The sequence below is a fragment of the Sinocyclocheilus rhinocerous genome, unplaced genomic scaffold (assembly GCF_001515625.1).
Source record: "Sinocyclocheilus rhinocerous isolate Xijiao unplaced genomic scaffold, SAMN03320098_v1.1 scaffold293, whole genome shotgun sequence".
In the NCBI taxonomy this organism is placed as follows: domain Eukaryota; kingdom Metazoa; phylum Chordata; class Actinopteri; order Cypriniformes; family Cyprinidae; genus Sinocyclocheilus; species Sinocyclocheilus rhinocerous.
This window is the reverse complement of record NW_015643297.1, coordinates 164,612-187,316: the sequence shown is the minus strand read 5'-3', so window position 1 is coordinate 187,316 and position 22,705 is coordinate 164,612. Positions and strand designations below refer to the sequence as shown.

Genomic DNA, 22,705 nt, shown 5'->3' with positions numbered 1-22,705 from the left:
CAGCGAACGGCTCGTTTGGACTACAGCGTTTGTTTTCCGGGTGTTGTGATATCACAAAGCGGCCCTTAGATGTAAGGCTACATTTACACTGGTGCGTTTGTTTTAAAATGAAAATGATCCTCGTCATACTGGCGTTTCCCCTGCGTTTCAAGCCGGCTATCCAATATCTCCGACAAGCGACATTCATTTCCAATGGAGAGTAGCGCGGGAGCTGCGTGGAGTTCCGATCATATGCAGATGTCCGTTCATACTACACGACCGAAAGCGTGCGTTATGTGACCATTCATGCAAACTGTAGCATCATGCTACATTAGAATGTTGGTTACATTTTGTTCCTTTGTGCAGTGGCTCAGGAGATGAGTCTTGGAGTTTGTATAGCTGAAAAATAAAACCGTTTTTTTTTTTTTTTAGATAATGTAATCTTGTTAATTTATTTAATAAAATTGGTATCGAAAAAAGTATCGTTCAGGAACTGTATCGAAGTCAAGGTATCGGTATCGAAAATTTTTGAACGATACCCAGCCGTACTAATAAATCCCAGATGTTACTGGCATCTCACTAGCTGCAATTACTACTTTACTTGCCAATGACTAGTCAGGATGACTACTATTAACTATCTTACCAATAAACTTAAAAACGCTGAAAGTAACAAATGGAATTAACAACTAGTGTCTATAATTTAGGAAAACCAAGTAAAATGGTGAAAGTAACTAAAAATAAGTACTAGTACCTAAACTACAGAAGTGAACAATATACTAGTCACTACTGAATTGTTTACTAGTAATTTAAATAAGTACTAGTAGCATAAAACCGATACTAGTTTGATTTTTTTTAATCAATGTGTCAGCAGCTTGCCATAAAAACGTGTTTGATGAAGTCAGCCGTTTCGAACGCTCCAGCCGGCTGACTGCAACAAATGTAACAATTTCATTTCAACTTCAAATTGTCTGTCGCGCGTCTCTGGCCGTGAAGAACACAAAAGTATCAGACGTACCGTTGGGACCCCATTTCTCTTTCTGCCGTTTCACTTGGTCTAAAGTCAGTCCCGTGCTCTCGTTGACGCTGAAATAACTATAAACTTCTTCCACACTCTTGGTGTGAGAATTCTCCATGGTTAGATGGGAAGAGAATCCCTCTCAAGAATCTGCCTTGGTCAGAAAAATAGATACGAATATGCCTATGAGTGACACATGCATTGACATCCAATGTAGAACATATGTAGAAAGTTGAGACGGGCAAATGCACCTTCCAGGAGTTTTATCCAAACAGATGAGTTCTTCTATTTCCCCCAAAGAACTGGGAGTCAGTGGAAGCCAAAAGAAAAGATCCTTGCTTAGTACATCACATTCACCCCCCGTCCAAGCCTCTGCCTGCCTGGAAATGTGACGGTCGACCCCTTTTGCCGTCTTTCTCTCCCGTTCAGCGGTGATGGAAGCGGCGTTTACTCTTGTTTTATTGCAGGAGCCTCACTACTGCCTCGCTGCCGCATGTGGAGGACGATGATTGGACAGCGAGTGTCCAGGGAGCCCATCGACATCCAATCAATCGTCTTTGGCTCGAGCAGCACTGACGTATATTGAGCAGACGTTTGCTTATTGGTTTAAGAGATTGCCACTCAACGCGCCTGATTTCACTTTTGCCCCGCCTCTTCAACGCAGGTGGATGCTTGAACCCACAGGTAAACGGTGTTCTTAGAAAGCTGTCTGTTTGTGAAAGCTGAAACACGTGTGTTTCTTTTTTATATCCTTAGTATTTTACTTTTTGTGTCTCTATATATAGCCTATAATATATATGGGTCAGTGACGTAACGGTTCGGATAAATTTATTAAAAAATACATTGATGCAAAGATATCTCTGTAATGTTTTCAATGTCTCGAAAAGTGATTTTCATATTGGTGTAACTGTTTGGAATGATTGAATAAAGAATTTTTAGAGTAAATTTAAGCTTTTATTAAAAGTGTGATTTTATATATATATATATATATATATATATATATATACTACACACATACACACAATTTTGACATTTTATCATTTATAAGAATCATAAGAAAGAAAGGACCCCAAATAGAAAGGACCCTTTTAGACCTTCTGCACTGTGCCATTAAAAATATCACAAATGCTCATTTTTATTGCATTTGTGTTCAGGTCATTAGAAAACATGACGATGTTTCTCAAACATGTGTGTGTGTTTTCATGAAAATAATGATTAATGTTCACTCACATGTATTCAAGGTTAAACTAAAGCATTTTAGTACTTTTTACTCATAAGTAGAAAAGGGTATAAAAAATGAAATCAGCGTGGATACAAATATTACATTTTTAAGAACTACCCAATTTTTTAAAACAAATTTTTATCACCTCATACACCCTTTTGCAATGTAAAACTAATAAAACATTAGCTATTCTATTCTAATTGTTGATAAAAGAAAAAATAATTGTGATTATGATGTGGCCAATTTGAATGAGACTCAGTATTAAATCATTTAATCAGCCAGATGTCCATTATACTGCAGACACATGAATACGCATCAGTATGCCAGGATGCAGTGCTTACAACTACTCAGGGTGACCTATGCATATTATTATATTATAAATATATGAATAAATGAATGAATTACCACCCTGGAGCTCTAGCATATCCATTTTTATAGAAAGGATCCATTTATATATGCTTATGGGTATGCTGTGGTGATATTGATTCTCATCCAAACAATGACATTCTGGATGGATGCACCAGACCGAGAAAGAAAGAGAGAAAGTTTTACTGGAAATTCTAAGAAGTATCACCAGAATGGCACCTGTAGCTGCAGGGTCAATATACAGTCTAAAAAATAGATACAATAACTGCATAATTGTATAAATCTTTAATTTACAATGTGTGTGACTTTATGATACAACAATTCTTATAGCTTTCCAAAAAAAAAAATACAGAAGTGAACTAGCCTAGCGGTCTTCTCACTTGTCCATACAGTGGAAAAAGACAGAAAAAGAAAATTAACATTTAGTAAATAAGCTATTCACGCATGATGACTGGACAAGTCAGACTGTTTACTACTGTAGCACTACCCTGACAGAGCAACAAAAGGAGATCCAACTGAATTCCTAAATTGGACAGCTCTTCTACCCAAGGTCATGGTTGTTGTTTCCCAAAATAACCTGGAGCGTGGACGCATCCAAAGTGTAGCACTTTGTAGGGCATTATCTTTGGACACATAGACTGGAGCTCTGTTCTTGAAGACGTGTCAAAACTGAGACTAAGGACTTGTTGGAAGTTAGTGTGTCAGAGAGTTTTGAACCCTCTTATCCAGACAACTCTCATTAAATGAGTTCTTTTCACTTCAGAATGCATTTATATGTACTAAATAATATACAGTTTTAAAGGAATATTTGACCCAAAATTGAAAATTTGCTGAAAATTTACTCACCCTTAGGCCATCCAAGGTGTAGATGAGTTTGTTTCTTCATTGGAACAGATTTGGATAAATTTCTCTCACCAATGGATCCGCACTGAATGGGTGCCGTCAGAATGAGAGTCCAAACAGCTGATAAAAACATCACAATAATCCACATGACTCCAGTTTATTAATTATGCTTGTTTGTAAGAAACAAATACAACATTAAGACGTTTCTAACTTCAAATCGTTGTTTCTGACTAAAATACTAGTCCTCTATCAATAATACTGATTGCTCCAGTGAAAAAGTCATGTTGTCTGAATCAGGAGAGAAATATGCACAGATCAAGCACTGTTTACCAAAACAGTTTTAAACAAATATGTATATTTTGATGTAAGAGGACAACAGGTGGTGGACTTTTTCACTGAAGGAAGTGTTATTATGGACTAGTATTTTGGCCAGTTGTGTGTTGTGGATTATTGTGATGTTTTTATCAGCTGTCTGGACGCTCATTCTGACGGCACCCATTCCCTGCAGAGGATCCATTGGTGAGCAAGTGATGTAATGCTAATTTTTTCCAAATCTGTTCAGATGAAGAAACAAACTCATCTACTTCTTGGATGCCCTGGGTGAGTAATTTTTCCAGCAAATTTTCATTTTTTTTTTTAAACTATTATTTTAACTATTCCTTTAAAATACAAATGAATGTACATACAATTGTACGTATACAATAATGTATACAATGATTTATGTAATGCATATATTAATGACCAGAAAGACAAGTTTTAAGAGGGCATCACAGAACCAGCATATCCTTGCCAACATACTGGATGACGTGCCCAATAGGCGCCTGACTCTGAGCCTTGAGGTAGCACTGCTTCTTGCACTCCAACAGCGTCTCCAGGTCCTTCCACATCTTCATCTGTCTCATACTGGGCTCTTGGTTCTCTCGCACCTGCTTCACCTGCTGACGTAGAACCTGCAAGCCCAGAGACACAATGTTCATCGGCTTTGAAAAAATGCCTAGTGCTACATGTTCCGACTCTAATTGGATATAAAAACAATAATTTACGTATGTTCAAAGCATGCCTGGTGCAAAAAAAAAAAAGACCCATTATACCTTATCCGAATCTCAAATTCTTGCAGAGCCATTACATTTATTGTACCCACGTGCCGGCAGTCAATTTTGGCATAATTAATGGATTCAGAACGCTTGTAAAGTAGCAGCTGTAAACAAGTTAAAGGGCAGGATGGGCAGTTATGGGAGTGTTTGGCATGCTGTCGTCTCTCTTTCCACCGTGCTGAGAGGGTGGTCCACTGGTTGTACATCAGGGCAATGATTACACAAGCTTTGTTCGAACACTGGCACGATGTGGAGCGACACTGATCGCATGCTCCACACAGTTTGGCGGAATTATCACAGAGGCCAGGCCCTCCGCCCTTAACTAACACCAAGTTGACCCCGACAGATGAGATAAAGACAAGTAAATGACCTGATGGAACTAAGTTATGAGTCAGAGAGGTTAGACAGATGGTCAAAGACAGTCTCCTCACCTTGCCCAAGGACTCCTGCTCTGCTGTGTTCGCAATGTACTTCTCTCTGTAAGGGAAGGATATACAGTGATTCCTTAAAAGAATACTTGTTTTAGTTTAGTTTAATTTCTCATGTTTTTCCAAACCTGTTTGACTATTTTTTTTATGTCCAAGCTGCTCTTTTCCATTCACTAAAACCATATAGTGGATCTTTTTCATACAGTAAAACCATATAGTCAAGCTCCAAAAAATTATGATAAACATCATAAAAGTATCATAAAAAATCCACATGCCTTGCACACTATTTCTCAAGTCTTTCAAAGCCTTATTTTATGTGCACATGAAAATTAGATTTATAGCAGGAAATTAATGATCATCTTTGAAAAACAACTTATTATTAGTCTGTTGCGCACACCAAACTTAATTTCCATTAGTTGCAAAGACAAAAGTTCTTATTTTCATTTAATTTAAATTGAAGTTATAGCTATTTTTTAATTTCTGTTAATGTTAATCCAAATAAACCTTATTGCTCTGCTTGGAAGGAAAACAAATCTAACCTGACAATGGTAAAATAACTTATGACTTATGATTACAGCAATTCGCCAATTCCTGAGTCACTCCTACTTAGGATTGAACCTGTAACCTTTGTGTTAACAGCTTAAATCCTTAACCACAAGGCTATCGCCCGCCTCCACGTTTAGCAGAATATCTGCTAAAGTTTTCGAATGTGTAGGCTGCATGGATCAGGAATGGGTGAATAGATACTTGAAGCATAACTGAAACAAAAGACATGAAGAAAAACAACAACGGTTCTGAGCAGTAGGCAGGCAGGCGTGCTGAGAGCTGCCAGCTCAAAAGAGTCTCTCAGGGATCATTTGTTTGTCAGTTATGAAGCATGAATTCATGTGTTGTGTGCACGCCTGTCTTTTCACTGGAGCTTTTAGGTTTATCTATAGCAGATATATCTCCAGTTTCTCACCTGAGAGCTGTCCTCCGCACCTGTAAGTCCATTGACTGATTGATCTTACTCTGATCTGCCGCTCTCTGCATTTGACTCTCAATAATCTGTGAAGGAGAGGCCGGGGGGAGAGTGAGAGAAAACCACAGGACTAGAAATCTCTGATGTCTGAGAGGAAGATGGATTTGACCTCTCTCATGCAGTTAATGTGATGATATCGGCTTTCTTCCTGTGCCATCTCTTCCCTGAGTACCCTCACTTCCTGTATAACATCGGGACATTAAATCATTGCCTGCTCAGGTATATTCAATTTTGTTTCATAAGATGCTAAAACAGTCAAGTTGAGACCAAGGTTGGCTATCTTTGAATTTATGAGTTGGAATTTGAACATCCACAGGATGTTGAACTTGAATCTGAACTGGACTAAGAGGAAGAATAATTACAGTTCAAAACAAAACAAAAAAATCTATAAATTAAAAGAAACTCTCATTACAGTATGAATGTTACACAACCCTGGTTGTGTCAGACTCTGTTCCATGTTTCGTGTGTGTCCTGCTCCCCATGTGCCTTCCCATGCCCTTATTTGGTTTGTTTCCAAGTCCTGTCCTAATTTAAGTTGATTTCTTCCCAGGTGTTTCCCTTGATGTGTCATGGCTCCCAGGTGTGTCTCGTCATCCCCTCCTCCTGTGTGTGTGTGTGTGTGTGTGTGTATATAAAGTGTTCCCAGTCCCTAGTTCTCTGTCCGATGTTGAAGGTCTTCCTGTATACGTCTTCCTGAGTTCGTCTCCCTTGGTTCCTTCCTACGAATAAAGTCTTGTGTAAAGTATTCTCCAGCGTCTCCTCGTCCCTCGTGTGTGTGCACACGTGACAGGTTGAGCCCCATCATACCTGTTCCAGCTTGGACCTGTTGCTCTCCAGTCCTACAGCACAGGTGTCATACTGAGTCTTTTTTTGCTCATATTCTGGAGCGAGCTCCTGTTTTAACAAGCAAAACAAAAGAGAATGCAGTTCTGACAGAGCTGATATGCTGATTGGCTCTTTGTAGTAGATAGTGATTCTCAGTATTGGGGAGAGAAACAAATGGCTTTGTATCTTCAGTATCTCACTTGACACTAAACAGTCACTCACCGCGTGTTCCTGTCTCAGAGCTCTCAGGTCCTTTATCAGAGGAGATAGAGCAGACTTCTTCTGTGCTATCACTGAATTCAGCTTCTTTACCTGAAATAAACACAAATCTTCATGACAGATGATGACCTGAGAGAGAATCAACAAAATGTTATGGAAAATTACCGATATTATCTATCAAAAATAATGAATTTGAAAGAAGTCTCTTATGCTCACCAAGGTTGTATTTATTTGATCAAAAATACAGTAAAACAGTAATATTATTGTGAAATACTATTACACTTTAAAATAACCTTTCTATTGTAATCTATTTTAAAATCTAATTTATTCATGTGATGTCACATGATCCTTCAAAAATCATTCTAATATACTGATTTGGTGATTATGAAACAGTTAGTATTCTTATTCTTTTATTATTATTAATGTTGAAAACAGTTGTGCTTCTTTAATTTTATGGAAACCGTGATACATTTTTTCAGGATTATTTGATGACTAAAAAGTTCAAAAGAACAGCACTTTGGTCAATTTAATGCATTCTTGCTTAATGAAAGTATTATTATTATTATTATTAATTATTATTATTTTAAGCTTATTGACCCCAAACCTATGAATGGTAGTGTATCTCATAATAAAGATAATGATTAAAACTCTAATTAGCTTTTGCCCAAATCACTTCTACTGACTCGGTTTATCTTGTTTATCTCTGATTATCAGGGAAATGTATCAGACAAACTGTGCACCACTGTGGCAAAATAAACTCCTCTAGAAAGTTTATGACTTTATTAACGTTCCCCAATGTAATATGCATATTGACAGTCTCCCAAAACAGAACAGAACATTTGGAGGAAACAACACATTTCAAGATGAGAGCTATGCATCATTATCCAATCCGCCTTGCCCAGCTCACCATTTCAGACATGTCGTCCAGCGTTCGTCCCTTCATCTCGTCCAGCTCGCTCTTGATAGCGGAGACTCTCTCCAGCTCTTCCTGAGTATCGCTGTAGCCCGAGATGCCCCGCTGAGCCTCCAGAGATTGCTGAACACCAGAACACAAGCAAAGCATAAATAGAACAAATGTTTATTTGCCTTGTCAATTTGATTAGATTCCTTACTGAAATGTTTCTCAGTTTGATTATTTGCATATAGTAAACAATCAATGTTACTGAAAAACATTTTAACTGCGAGCTGCATAATTTCATCCCACAACAAAACAAACAAGATCTGAACCATATTAGCCAACCTTTGTCGCAACAATCTTATAATGAAATCAAAATTGACCATATTTACCTACATAATAAATGTCCCTGGTCAATGTGCATGATTCATCAGAACATTCTAAAATAAAATCTTTTCATTATATTTCATCAAAATGTAATAATGGTCTCTGCCTCTTAAATTACTTTTCATGTCTGTTTTGTGGCCAAAATTACCAACTATATTACAGGCAGCCGATAAAAACAAGTCCCGTCTTAAATTATATGCTAATGAATATTCTGATTATTTAGAAAGTAAGACTCTCTCCAGCTCTTCCTGAGTATCGCTGTAGCCCGAGATGCCCCGCTGAGCCTCCAGAGATTGCTGAACACCAGAACACAAGCAAAGCATAAATAGAACAAATGTTTATTTGCCTTGTCAATTTGATTAGATTCCTTACTGAAATGTTTCTCAGTTTGATTATTTGCATATAGTAAACAATCAATGTTACTGAAAAACATTTTAACTGCGAGCTGCATAATTTCATCCCACAACAAAACAAACAAGATCTGAACCATATTAGCCAACCTTTGTCGCAACAATCTTATAATGAAATCAAAATTGACCATATTTACCTACATAATAAATGTCCCTGGTCAATGTGCATGATTCATCAGAACATTCTAAAATAAAATATTTTCATTATATTTCATCAAAATGTAATAATGGTCTCTGCCTCTTAAATTACTTTTCATGTCTGCTTTTGTGACCAAAATTACCAACTATATTACAGGCAGCCGATAAAAACAAGTCCCGTCTTAAATTATATGCTAATGAATATTCTGATTATTGGATTAGAAAGTAATGATTATTTTCTGATATTCTGAAATATGAAACAACAGTGAATACAGTTTTGTCAGGATGTTACGGAAGCCTGTTTCTGCCACAGAATAAAATAATAAAGGTAATTGAGACTTTTTATCTCACAAAAAGAGTTTATATCTCACATTTCTGACTTTTTTTCTGCAATTCTGTGTTTATATCTAAAAAACGTCCAACTTATGAGATATAAACCTATAATTCTTTATCCCTTGGTGGAAACAAGCTTCCATAGGATAACACTCTCAAAAGGGCAGATTCAGTGCTGTGGGCAGCCTTGAAACCAGATTGAAAGTGCTCAAACAGACTATTTACAGCAAGAAAAGATCCTCTTGTGTCCGCAGTCTGCAGGATGTGTCCGCAGTGTCATACCCAAACACTTTCTGAAGGGTCGTGTCTGTACAGACAGCCAGGACTCAAAGCTATAAATCGCAGAGCAAAGCACTTTATTCTCCATGTACAGAGGGAACTTCACAGGTCAAGCTAAAACTAACGGCTATGGTTTTTATAATAGGACTAAAAATGTGCTGAGCATTATGTCTGGGAAGATTACATGACTAATCGCATTTTGACACTTCAGTACAACTCAACTTACCTTCATCTAGACATTTCAGACTAATCAGGGAAAATGAAGAACTTTGCAAATATTACGGGTGTAGCGGTACAACCTATTCACAGTTCGGTTTGTATTAGTTCTGTGGTCAGTTCAATTTAGTTTGGTAAATACTTTGTATGTCACTACTGAAGGTGATAACTGACTTTTTTCAATTAATGTAATTCTATCTATATCATGTCAATCCTTCATTTCTATTGGGTACAATCATTATTCATAACAAGAGGACATATTTTAATGGCTGATGCATTTGTAATGCTCTTTATGCAGATGCACATAACATGACTGATGCCCAGGTCATTTGAGGGGATCAGGTGCCAAAAGGAGGGGTGGCCCAGGCTCGTGCAACCAACCGCAAAACGGAGGACGAAAATTCCCCTACTCAAAAAACAACAGCATGGGACGCAGACAGGGAGCAAATGCCGGGATCATAAATAGCCCAAGCTCAGCCTTTCTGCGTCAAATGGGCTTGCTGATAGAGTCAGAGACAGGGAGGGTTCAGAGGTGTGAAGTCATTTCCAGGAAGGTGCTGTAGCTTCAGCGTTAATGCAATTTGAATAGACAGGGACGGGTACAGGGAAGGTAGATTATGTACCAGTGCGTATAAGATGGTGAAATGATATGCTGATAGACACAAGCTAAAACACTAGTGATGTAAGCAGAACAAAGGTGGACTTTAAGCAGGGTACTATATTCAATTTCAGTTCCTGAATTTGAATTCAATTTGAATTGATGTAACAAACAGGATGCAGAATTGCAATTTGGATTTGAATGTAAGGAGGTGGAATTAAAATAAATTGAAGTTAAAGAAATACATATGATTGTAATTTGAAAATGATGAAGCAAAGTTTGGCTTAAAAAACACTTCTTTGAAAGCTCAAAAAACATTTGAACAAAGTAAGAACGTTTATAGACACTGCGGACAGAAAGAACGACAGAATGATTAATAAATATGTGTTTACTAGCTGCTGTTGTCCAGCTGTGTGTCGTTCTCTCAGGATCTCTTCAGTCCTCTGTAGAACACCGTACTCCACCTTCAGCTCAGCGATCTCCTAACGTTTCTTCTTATAAGTGCTGCTCTTGCCATGCATCTTGGCCACATAACGCTTAAACTAAAAAAACGGATAAAAACACAAAAAATCTAAATCTTAAGACATGAAAAAAGAACCATAAAAAACATTAATAAAATGAAAAGGACAATAAATGAAAAAAGAACAATAAGAAAATAAGGACAAAATGGACAAGAAATAACTGTTTAACTGTTCTGCACTTCATGCAAGTTTTCACTATTTTTAATCTCCCTTTTGTCTTCACTAGTTAATTTTAAATGCTCCTGTGGTGTGACAAATTACTTTTTAAAGACATAAGCACTCATGTAGTTTCACAATTAATCATAGTTTAATTTTAGGTCATCAAATCCGTATACATAATTATAAAAAAAAAAAAGGAAAAGTGAAATGCTGTTTAAAATCAGAAGAATCAGCGTCAGAATAATCTGCTGTGCAATGAGAAAATGTGACATTGGATATTTCAGAAGGGATAAACACAGATCACAACACACAATGAGCCCTGGTTGAGTGACTGTGTCTCACTAATGACTACAAGCAAAGCAAAGCCACCGTCTCAAATAGGAAAATGGTAATGATAAGCAAACACCACCTGAGCTGAATGTACATGTGCAGGGATAAGGGATGCATTGAGACAAAGTCAGGGGAACATTGAGGCCTTGGCTGTTTCTGGAAAAAGTGAGAATCTCTAGGAGAAATCAGCTCTGAGGAATGAGTGGGTGTGAAGAAGGGGCAAACCAGGGTGCCGCTGGGACATCTCAATGGATCTCAACAAAAGAAACCTGAGCCCGCAGGCATGCAGCCAGAGGGACAAAAAACATCTTCATCTGGCAGCTCATTCGCTCAGGCTATTCTTCTGTCAGTACTGCCAATGGCTATAAATGTTGAGAGGCACCGGAGAGCAAACTCAGAAATCACACAATGTGCCGTATGTCACTTGGGGCATGCAGAGATTGTGTGTGAGAGTTTATGCTTTGTGTATTTTGGGACAGCAAGGGCAGACAAGGTTGGTGCGGTTTTGGAGGGGAGCAACAATAATACCTTGCTGTGTTCTCAAGTTCCCTCATTGCAAACAATCGAAACACATGAGCATTTAAATGCTCTATTGCAGGTTCAATATAAGTTGAGCTTAACCGACAGCATTTGTTGCATAACGCGGATTACCACAAAAATAATTTCACTTTGTCTCTTATATTAATTATTCACTTATGTAGCATTTGATATTTGAGTCATTTTAGAGTTTTAAAGCAGCGGTCACACTAGACTTTTTCGATACTGCAACATTTTATATGACGTCACACTCTGTGGCGTCTTTTTTTAAAGTATAAATTCAACATAAATATAAAAAACATAAAAATATACAATCTACTCCACTTTCCTGCACCACTGCAAATCTGTAGCTTTAAAGTCTGTCACACGGTGCTGTATTGTTCTTCTATGCAAACTCATAGAAAATAACCAAAACAATCCATGGTTTTTATTTAGGGGTTTGTGTCACGCTTTTATAAATTGCCACACAACAGTGACTATTTGTCAAACAAGCTCAGTTTAAAAAGCCATCTTGGGAAGCAGTGCACTTTCTGTTATTTCAAGGAAAGAATAGCCATTTTGTGTTTAGACGTGCTTGCACAGTGGCTAGATTAACAAATAACCAGACGCCACCCGATCTAAATATTCCGACACATTTTAATAGTAATGACTTTATGAATTTCTTCACTGATAAAATAGATAACATCAGAAATACAATAACAAATTTTGATTCTACAGCATCTACTACTTCAGCTTCATTCATCGCACCCAAAGAAAAACTGCAGTGCTTTACAAATACAGGACAGGATGAGCTAAATAAACTTATCACTGCATCTAAACCAACAACATGCCTATTAGATCCTGTACCCACTAAATTACTGAAAGAGTTGTTACCTGTAGCAGAATAACCGCTTCTCAATATTATTAACTCATCGTTATCTTTAGGTCACGTCCCAAAACCATTCAAGCTGGTGGTTATTAAGCCTCTTATTAAGAAACCACAACTAGATCCTAGTGAACTGGCAAATTACAGACCCATTTCAAATCTTCCTTTTATGTCTAAAATTTGTGAAAAATTTGTGTCTGCTCAATTGTGTTCCTTCTTGCAAAAAAAGTATTGACAGTCACCACTGACAAGCTACTACTAAATATATTGTAGAAAATTAATTTTCTGTAAAGTTGCTTAAATTGCAACGATTTGTATTGTGAAAAGCGCTATACAAATAAACTTGAATTGAATTGAATTCTATTGATCACGTCTTCACATAGTTCAAATTCGTAGGTCAGAGTTCACCAAACATGAATGTTACAAAGGTCACGTTTGGTGAACTCTGGCCTGATTCAATTTCATTGTACTTTAAAGCCAAAAGTATACTTCTTGTCCATGTTCTGCTCTGTCTCCCAAGCAGGCCAGTTTTTGTATCCTTGCACTCCAAATACACAAAATAATGTTCTTTTTAGCAGCATCATATGACCCCTTTAAAAGAACAAGCCGATTCCATCCATGCTCATTGTGAAAAGAAAACATTATGAAAGACCTGTGTGTGCAACTGTGTGCGAGACGGAGCGGGACATGACAAAAAGTATACCTGAGCCTTAAGTGTCTCACAATAGGATTTTTGCTTTTTTGAAGAAAAAGAGGATTAATAGAAATTCATTTTTGTAGTAATTACATTATAACACAACTGTTGTTGATTGAGTTGAATTTGTATTGAACCCAGAATATTCATTTAAGGGAAACACGAGGGTGTGTGTGTGTGTGAATATGAAGAACTGAAAAACACAAGACAGACCTACAGAACCATCTATGTATGTTCGCAGGGTCCTTCTTCTTATTAGGGATTTCTGTGGCAGTTGGCATACATCATAAGATGCATTACTGCCACCAAGGAGTGTGGATCAGGATTTAATCATTTTTTTATTTACTAAAATGCAAACAAAACTATATTCTCTTATCTAACTTTGCTTTCAGTATTGTAATAAAAATAAAAAATAAATCATCTTTTGAATACCTTTTCAAAATGTTTGTTAACTCAATTAATCTTATTTTTATTAAGTTTAGAAATAAGCAGAAAATTTTGGAAATCACATTTACGAATCATAACCCTAACCCTGGGAACATGGAACTGTTTCTTACTTTTTCTTTCTTTCTTTTTTCCCATCATCTACCTGTGATTATTTAATTTGAGTCATAGCTGGGTCTCCCACTGCTCCAAAAGCCATTCTTCCTTCTACATTGTGCCACAAGTTGACCATACTTGGTTATTGCCTATTTCAGAGGCTCAGACTTGCACATCCCTATCACATGTATAGACACATACTCTCTCTATAGTTTCAGCTATCCATCACTTGTCTGCTGCTGTTCACGGTTGGATGAGCCATGGACAGAAGTGAGTGTTATCATGGAGAGGCTGATAAAATCGCAGGAAGTCCAGAATTGGGGGAGGGATGGTGGCTATTTTAGCCAGGGAGACGCTCTATCTGCTCGGCCTGCAAATATCTCTGCCCAAGGCCAGCCAGGGAATGGAACGTCTGCTTGTTAAAAAATAAAAAATTGCAGACAGACAGCAAAAACTGAGGACAGGATAGTTCACAGGTCTCAGAAACAGACACAGGCCTGTTCATCACTGACAGTTACTCTGGGAAATGTCCTGGGAAAAAACATTACAGCTCTGGCTCCGGGGTCAGTGTGAGAAAGTTCGAGCCAGATGACATAACTGTCACCTGCCCTATTGGAGCAGTGCCGCTTAAAGGGCTAATTCACCACTGGCAAGATGGGCTTTTAATAAAACTTGCCTGTCTATGCAGTAGAAACCTGAAAAATGGTTTGAAATAGGTCCTACATGATTAGGAAAAAAAGAGAAAATGGGCAGTGGTGTTCTCTTTTCCCAAAAACTTTTGATTTTGGTGCCATCCTTCTGTTGATCCGGAAAGGAGTAAACAAAATGCAGAAGTTTGATCTAGTTTTTTAAAAAAAAGCCCTGGAGCTGTCAAAACCAGCAAAATTACACCTGATGGTGCAAATGTGCATCTGGCAGAATTTTCCTAGCAAATAAATGGCACAAATAACACAGAGGAGTACACACTGCTCATTTACATACCCAACTGCCATTGTAACAAAACAAAGCTGGTTGGAAATCTGCAAACTTATCCTTTAAGTGTACATACTATATGTTTTTATGCCTTGCAAATTTGGTTTTCTATTGCACATGAAACAAGCCAATTCTGGTGATTTAGGTATATACATTGCAAAAGTATATTAATGTAACACAATAAAGTTTTAACACAATAAATGTTGTAATATTTTTTAAATAGAACAGAATGAGTTTGTGTGTATACCCTGAAGCACTTGCAGCTGTGTTTCTATGTGTTGTGGATAGTGACTGTGTGTTTTCAGAACCTCATCTCCACGGATCAGCTCCGCTCCGCCCCGCTCCGCTCTCGTGCCTGACTGCTCTTCATGTTCAGTTCTCTCTCCACAGCCGCCAACTCCTCACGGGCCTCCTGCAACTCCTCCACCTTGGCCTCCTTCTTATGGACTATAATAGCAGCCTAAACACACAAATTAATTATATTTTAAATGTGTTTTAAATGTTTTTTTTTTAAATAACTTCTTGCTGCTTTATTGACTCCCACATTTTCTTAATTTAAATTAGAATATTAGAGAGTTTTAGTAAGTTTATTTAGTTTTATTTTTTTTACATATTTGTTTTCCCTCTGGAACATCTAAAATCATGCTGGAGCACATTCAAGCAAAAGACGGACAAACTCAACACTATGCTGATAAACAAATGTAATGCAAAATTCTCACTAGTGGTGGTTTTAGAATGTGGTTTTGCATTCTACTGCACTGCTTTTACATTGTTTTTCTATGTAAACGCGTGATAGATGGACGTGTTTGAAATGGCGATTGAAAAACACAGTAATTAAGTAAAAAGAAGTGTGCCTTTTAAAAAAACACATCTCTAGACCTTTTTTCTATTCCACTGCCCAGCATTTCGCATTTTTAAATGCAAAAACATATTTTGTGTCAATGGCCCCATAGACCTTTGGAAACCACTGTATGTAGGATGATCAGTTGCCTGGGACAAAGGTCAATTATACAGTCTAGTTGTTATACAAAAATATTTGACATCAGAATGCCGCCACTGACCAATCAGAATCAAAAGAGCCATGTAATAGGCTATGATAATGGACATCTGGCAACTACTTATGAAATAAATGCCCATTGTTGTATTAGCAAATCAGAGAACATCAAACATTCTTTCAAGTTCAAAGACATGCAGGACAAGTGCATCATCTCTCCATACAGGTATGAAGGCCACATGGTCACCTCTATCCTGTGTTTCCATTCTGGGCAAGATGGGCATCAAAGGCTTAAGGGGCAAACACTAAATCACATATTACTCAACCCTGCATGAATAAAGATAGCCTGCAAAACAAAGTTTGGGCAGAAATCGCCCTACCAAAAATAAACCCTACCTCAAGTAGGTGATGAAAGGGGAAAAAAGAGATAACATCTAACCTGCTGTCTGAACAAAGAGAGTTTATCATCCATTGGGTCATTACGCATCATCCTCTTCTCAATCAGCTGGTTGATCTCTGTGTTGGTTTCTCTGATCTACTGAACAAAAGACATTTCATTACTATATACACTACATTCAAAAGCAAGGATGCATTAAATTGATCAAAAGTGACAATAAAAGACATCTATAATGTTACAAAATATTTATATTCCAAACAAATGCTGTTCTTTTGAACTTTCTATTCATAAGAGAACCCTGAAAAAACTGTATTCCTAACTTTCTTTAAGCACCACAATGGTTTTCAACATTGATAATAATAGGAACTGTTTTTGAGCACCAGATCAACATATTAAAATGATTTCTCTGTTCAGACTTTAACATTAAGATTCAAATCCATGCGCACTGACTGACCTTGTCCTCCAGCTCCCTCAGTTCAGTTTGGCCCAAAGCAGGCTCAGACGCCACCTTCTGTAAGTACTGCACCACCTTTCTCATGCTCTCCAGCTCTCTGGGCAGCTTCGCAGACACCATGTAGGAGTTGAACTTGATGTCCTCTTCGAGTCTCTTCATGAGGCCTGTGGTTTAGGATTACATGCATGTTACCTTTATAAATAAAAGTACTAAAGTGATCTCGCTCTGTGCCACAACGCTTGTCTTTTGCAGTGAGAGTGTAATAAGCCATAATCACCATTATGTATAGATAATATATATTTGAAAAATAAGTTTTTTGTTTAAAGCGCCCCTATTATGCCATTTTTAACGTGCCTAATATTGTTTTGGGAGTCTCCTACAATAGGTTTACATGCATGCAAGGTCAAAAAATGCTTTCATTTTCTCAGAATATGCATTTAATATCACCTTATTTTCCAACGATTAGTTCTAAGCAGTTCTAAGATTCTAAGTCTCTCTAAACCCCTCCTACCTGTGAGCCTACTCTGCTCTGATTGGTCAGATGGCCCAGTCTGTTGTGATTGGTCTACTGTGTATAGCCCGTGTCAGAAATGATACGCCCATTGCCATAGTTCCGTATTTTGAATGCTCAATAGAAAATATAAACATCTATTATTTTTCATACTTACAGGTTGTGATTCAGTGGAGCCAGCTGGTCTAAATAAACAGGATACTGATCATCTTTCAAGAGCAAGTGTTTTGTAAATCCCATGTTGAACTCCCCGAGATTAGAGAAGCAGTCGTCAGTAAAATGACAGGAACACAAAAAAGATTGGGGTTGTACTGCTGTGGTACAGTGGAAAAAATTAATTTTAACCACTGATTCTTTGCAGCCTAATCTTTCGGAAGTGAAAATAAAACGAATTGACTTTCATAGCATAGGACACAGCGTCTTCTCGACTTGAACAAGCTACAGTGTTTGAGGGCGGGTCAAGTTGTTCGCGGCTGGCCATCGTAGAACATTATGCAAATCTGTTACCCTGTGACGTGTAGCCATCACAGAAGTGGAATTCAAATTACTGGCGACTTGTTTAGTCAATTCTTTCTTTTGGGAGACAATAACTTTATTTATCGTGCACTTTTGGCTTTACAACTTTGCAGATCGTTTACATTCACATACAGCTACATTACACACTGCATGAAAGGCAATATTCGAAATGGCATAATAGGGGCACTTTTAAATAATCTTATTTAAGGAATCACTCACATACATTTTTTAGTATGGGTGTGCACTGGGAATCGAACCCATGACCTATGCTTAAACTCAGTCATTCTACGACAGGAGTCCTTAAGTATAGCAACTTACTCTCTGGCTTTTCATCTGCGCCAGCCTGCTGCAAGTCTTTGAGTTGGATCTGACATCTCTGCAGTCTCTGCTCTGCCTGGAAGAGCTACAAGAGAGACAAAACACAGCCTGAGCTATCAGAATGTCCAGTAGAAAATGACTGATTGAAAATAGGTCATGGAGCTCCAATGAGTTTCTTCAGACATAAACATAGGAACTGACATATTCGTGCAAATATTCAGACTGTCTGTACCTGGTTTTTCTGCTCCTGTTTCTGATGAGCAAGAGATTCTTCTCTTTCTTTTCCACTCTTAGCTGTCTGGCCAGTTCCAGCATGCGTTGGTGGTTTGACACTGCCTCCACCTAGTGGACGAGAACAGCATCACCAAGCTGTTTCACATGTTCTATTCTAAATTTGTGAATTGTCAGGAATGGTTTTGAATATGGTTTAAAAAAAAATATATATATATATAGTATTATTGGGAGTTGCAAGGAGTTATGATCATATGCGTACATAGAATTTTCAGCTCCGATTTGAGCTTCAGAACTTTTGTGGCTATGAACATTTATTTCAGAAAAAAATATTTTATAATTGTTAATTAGTCAACAATGAGTTTCTTCAGACATAAACATAGGAACTGACATATTCGTGCAAATATTCAGACTGTCTGTACCTGGTTTTTCTGCTCCTGTTTCTGATGAGCAAGAGATTCTTCTCTTTCTTTTCCACTCTTAGCTGGCCAGTCAGTTCCAGCATGCGTTGGTGGTTTGACACTGCCTCCACCTAGTGGACGAGAACAGCATCACCAAGCTGTTTCACATGTTCTATTCTAAATTTGTGAATTGTCAGGAATGGTTTTGAATATGGTTTAAAAATATATATATATATATAGTATTATTGGGAGTTGCAAGGAGTTATGATCATATGCGTACATCGAATTTTCAGCTCCGATTTGAGCTTCAGAACTTTTGTGGCTATGAACATTTATTTCAGAAAAAAATATTTTATAATTGTTAAATAATTAGTCAACCTAAACCCACTTTGTTTTTATTTCAGATGCAATGGTGGTCCTTTATTTTGTGTGGATTTTAATGCATTCATTATTCCATTTAAGCCTTTAAAACAATGACCTCAGCAGTTGACTTTGATAGTTCTCAGCAAATGTGTGTATTTGCAGGTGCGATTCCATAATTATATTTAGTTTCACAAACAGATTCAGTAGCATTCTGTCTTTCTTACCCTCTTTTTAAGCCGCTCCACCCTTTTTATGAGTTGGTCCTTCTCCTCCTCCATTGCAACAATGTCCTGCAGCGACACATTATTATTGTGTATATAATGTGAAACTCTACATGACCAGATGGGACTTCAGCAACACTGGCTTTCTTACCCGCCGAATCTCAGCGGTGGAGAAACCTGAGCTCTTCAGCTGTTCACACTCTTTGTGGATGTTCTTGAATCCCTCCACCAGCTCCTCATACTATAAAAACAACAGAATGAAAACATTAGAATAAAGCACAAAAAATAAACATCTGATAATCTAAAATCATGCAAAAATACACAAACAGAATCTATAGGAGGTATAGGGTACAAAAGAGGCTTTAGCATTCACAACAAATGACAATTTTTTTTTAAAGTAAGCAATCATTATTTATACTGAATAATACATAATTAATTCATTATATATAATTATTTATACAAAATATATCCTAGGACTTTTTTCATATAACTCAAAATATTATATGAGCTCTTTTTACAATTTTTTGCAAGCTTATCATAAAAATTTGGTACACTGATTTGTATAATTTAATTATTTGCCAGCAATACATTTTCAAATTAAATGTTATTAATTTAATTTCTGATAAATTAAATAAATAATGTTTTAAATATATATATATATATATATATATAGTCTTTAAAAAAAAGACAACAGTTTACACTCACTGTGTGTAAAGTGCCAGAATGTGTGCTAAAGATCAAAACAGATAGAATAGAATAGAATCTAAACGCATTTTTGTTGTTGTTGTTTTTTAAAGGCTTAAAGGAATAGTTCACTCAAAAATGAAAACTTACTAACCCTCAGGTCATCCAAGATGTAGACGAGTATGTTTCTTCAACAGAACTGATTTGGAGAAATTTAGCATTACATCACTTGCTCACCACAGCATCCTCTTCAGTGAATGGGTGCCGTCAGAAAGATAGTTTGAGCAGCTTTTCACTTCACAAGATGTTAATTGAGTCTGAATTTAAGTTGTGGATTATTGTGACGTTTTTATCAGCTGTTTGGACTCTCATCCAAATCTGTTCCGATGAAGAAACAAACTCGTTTACTTCTTGGATTGCTTGAGGTTGTGTCAGTTTTCATTTTTGGGTGAACTATTACTTTAAGCCATATGTTTATTATTTTATTTATTTGAACAGTTAATGAAAAAGTCAGTGAAAGTGATTTTGTGCCTCTTTGAGATGGCACAATAATACGCCGTTCACTTGCAGAACGCAAGCTTCTAGAGGGCACATAATGTTGTGTGTTATGTTAATATATACATACACTATATGTTCAAAAGTCATACCTGGTGGTAGGTCTCAGCAATTATATCATCTTGGAGAAACTCAGCAGGAATCTCTAGTTTGACGAGGAATCTGGCCAGGTACGATCTCTTCTTCAGCTCTGGAATCCTCTGTAATAGCCAGTGCAAGATGGGGTGCACCACAGGCTTACTGCCAGTCACCAAACCCTGACGAAAACTGCTTCTGTCGAAGGAATACACATTTCAAAGATATATGAAGTACTTAAATGTACAAGAGTACAAAGTCTAAATTTTTAATCCATTTCATCTTTCTGTTAGGATAGCAGAAAACAAACTTGGCTCCCATATATATGGTACCCAAATATGGCCAGTTTCATGCACTATTTCTGTCTTACACTTCAGACATTCCTCCAGGAGGTTTATATTTCAGCATCCCCAGAAGAGTAAACATTCTCTTAGCTGTCTGCTCAGGCATTTCCTCACGTATATCAATGGCTTGCTGAAACAAAAGATACATGGATAGATAAAGAGACAAGATAAAGTGTTAAAAACACACTTACAATATATAAATAAAACTGACAGATAAGGTCTGTATAGCTCACCAGTCTCTCAAATATAATATAGATAATAAAAAGCAGATGACAGATACTGACACAAAGAATACAGTTATGTACCGTTATGTATTATATTAATTAACTGATATTGTGTATCAGTAAGTTAATAATAAAGATGATTTTTGACTTACCTTTGGATCAATTTCAGCCAGAACATCATTTAAAGTCTGCAGCAACTGCATTGTCTCCAGAGAGTCGAATGTAATGAGATTGAGGTTTTTCTTAAAAGGCTCCCTGTTTAGCTGATCAACGATAAATTTGAGCTGTTCGCTCATCTTTAAGGGTTTGTGGGTTTCAAACCTACGAAATAAAAAACCCTCACTAGCTTTGAAACATACTTTTTTTCCCCAACTAGCTAATTGTCGAGTTGATTATCGGAGTATAACGTTAGTTCTCTGAGCGCTGTCACAGAATGTCGTTTTTTATTTGACTTTAGCCAAATTAAAATAATAAATACTTATATACGCTGTGTAACTGCGTGTACCGCGAACACATCTCCAAAGAGAAAGAAAAACTTGAAATCGCATCATATGACCCCTTTAATGGTTTCTGCACTGCAAAAAAAAAAACAAAAGTTTAGTACTTGATTGAAAGAAAATATCATAAATTAAATTTTAAATAATTTATAAGCAAAAAAACTATTGGTAAAATTATTTTAAACACTTCAAAGGTGATATATAATATCAATCTCTGTGAATTACAGGAATTTGTCAGTGGATAGTTATGCATTTTATTTAGAGTGTTATTTTATTAAGTTGCCAAATAGCCACTGATTACTAAATAAACTTGGTTTACAAAAACATAACTTATAACTAAGTACCTGCAATGACATGCTAGGTAGTATTTAAAATATTTCCTTTAGAACCAGGATTTACAGCTAGGGGTCTGTACTTCAGGTGGCCCGTGGAGAAGATATATAAAAGTTTTTTTGTTATTTAATTTTCATGACATTTCTAAATTCAAATGGGCACTACATAATGATCTGATAAGCTTAATATGATGTTAAAATGTTAGTGTTTTTAATAATAAGGCCGGCCTATTATATCACAGAGGAAAGCTATCCTTTGTCCCAATTTTTTTGTCATCATCATCATTATTAATATAATTATATAATAAGAATTGTATAGCTGTTGTTATTATTATTATCATTTACCTGGTATAAGTTACACATTATTAGAAAACTACGTTATAAAACGATTATTATTTACTTGTTATAGGTTACACATTATTATAAAACTGTTATGAAACTATTTTTAATCTGGAATCTAAGTAGGCTACTGTTTAAAATCTTTTCTGTAATTTTTTCTTTAATCTTTGTCCACTTGACTGTTTTTCTTTAGTTTACAAGAGCAAATTTGTACACTATATAGGCACTAGATAGAGAACAACTAATAAATAACTTAATAACTTAAGTATTTTTCACAGCTGGAATGGGACAAACGAAGAAAGAAAAAAGAAAAAAAAAGAGAAAAAATGTCTAAAATTCCTTTCCCACTAATTTTCCTTTGTG

General features: G+C 36.7%; 1 protein-coding gene and 1 pseudogene across 3 annotated transcripts in view; both read right to left on the bottom strand.

Moving 5' to 3' along the window:
- atp2a2a (ATPase sarcoplasmic/endoplasmic reticulum Ca2+ transporting 2a) overlaps positions 1-1,462 on the bottom strand; it is a 28,124-nt gene extending 26,662 nt beyond the window's left edge. Inside the window, exons 1-2 of one of the 3 annotated variants that reach the window (XM_016574741.1) lie at positions 1,246-1,462; positions 995-1,148 (exon numbers count right to left, since the gene is read on the bottom strand). In XM_016574741.1, the coding sequence (XP_016430227.1) occupies positions 995-1,112 (118 nt within the window). In that variant the 5' untranslated portion in view covers positions 1,113-1,148; positions 1,246-1,462. Of the gene's footprint in view, positions 1-994; positions 1,149-1,245 lie in introns of those variants that run through there. The other 2 variants (XM_016574740.1, XM_016574742.1) reach the window with 2 other exon arrangements.
- A 2,609-nt stretch (positions 1,463-4,071) lies between these two features.
- LOC107757296 (intraflagellar transport protein 81 homolog) lies at positions 4,072-21,685 on the bottom strand (annotated as a pseudogene).
- Positions 21,686-22,705: the final 1,020 nt, after the last annotated feature.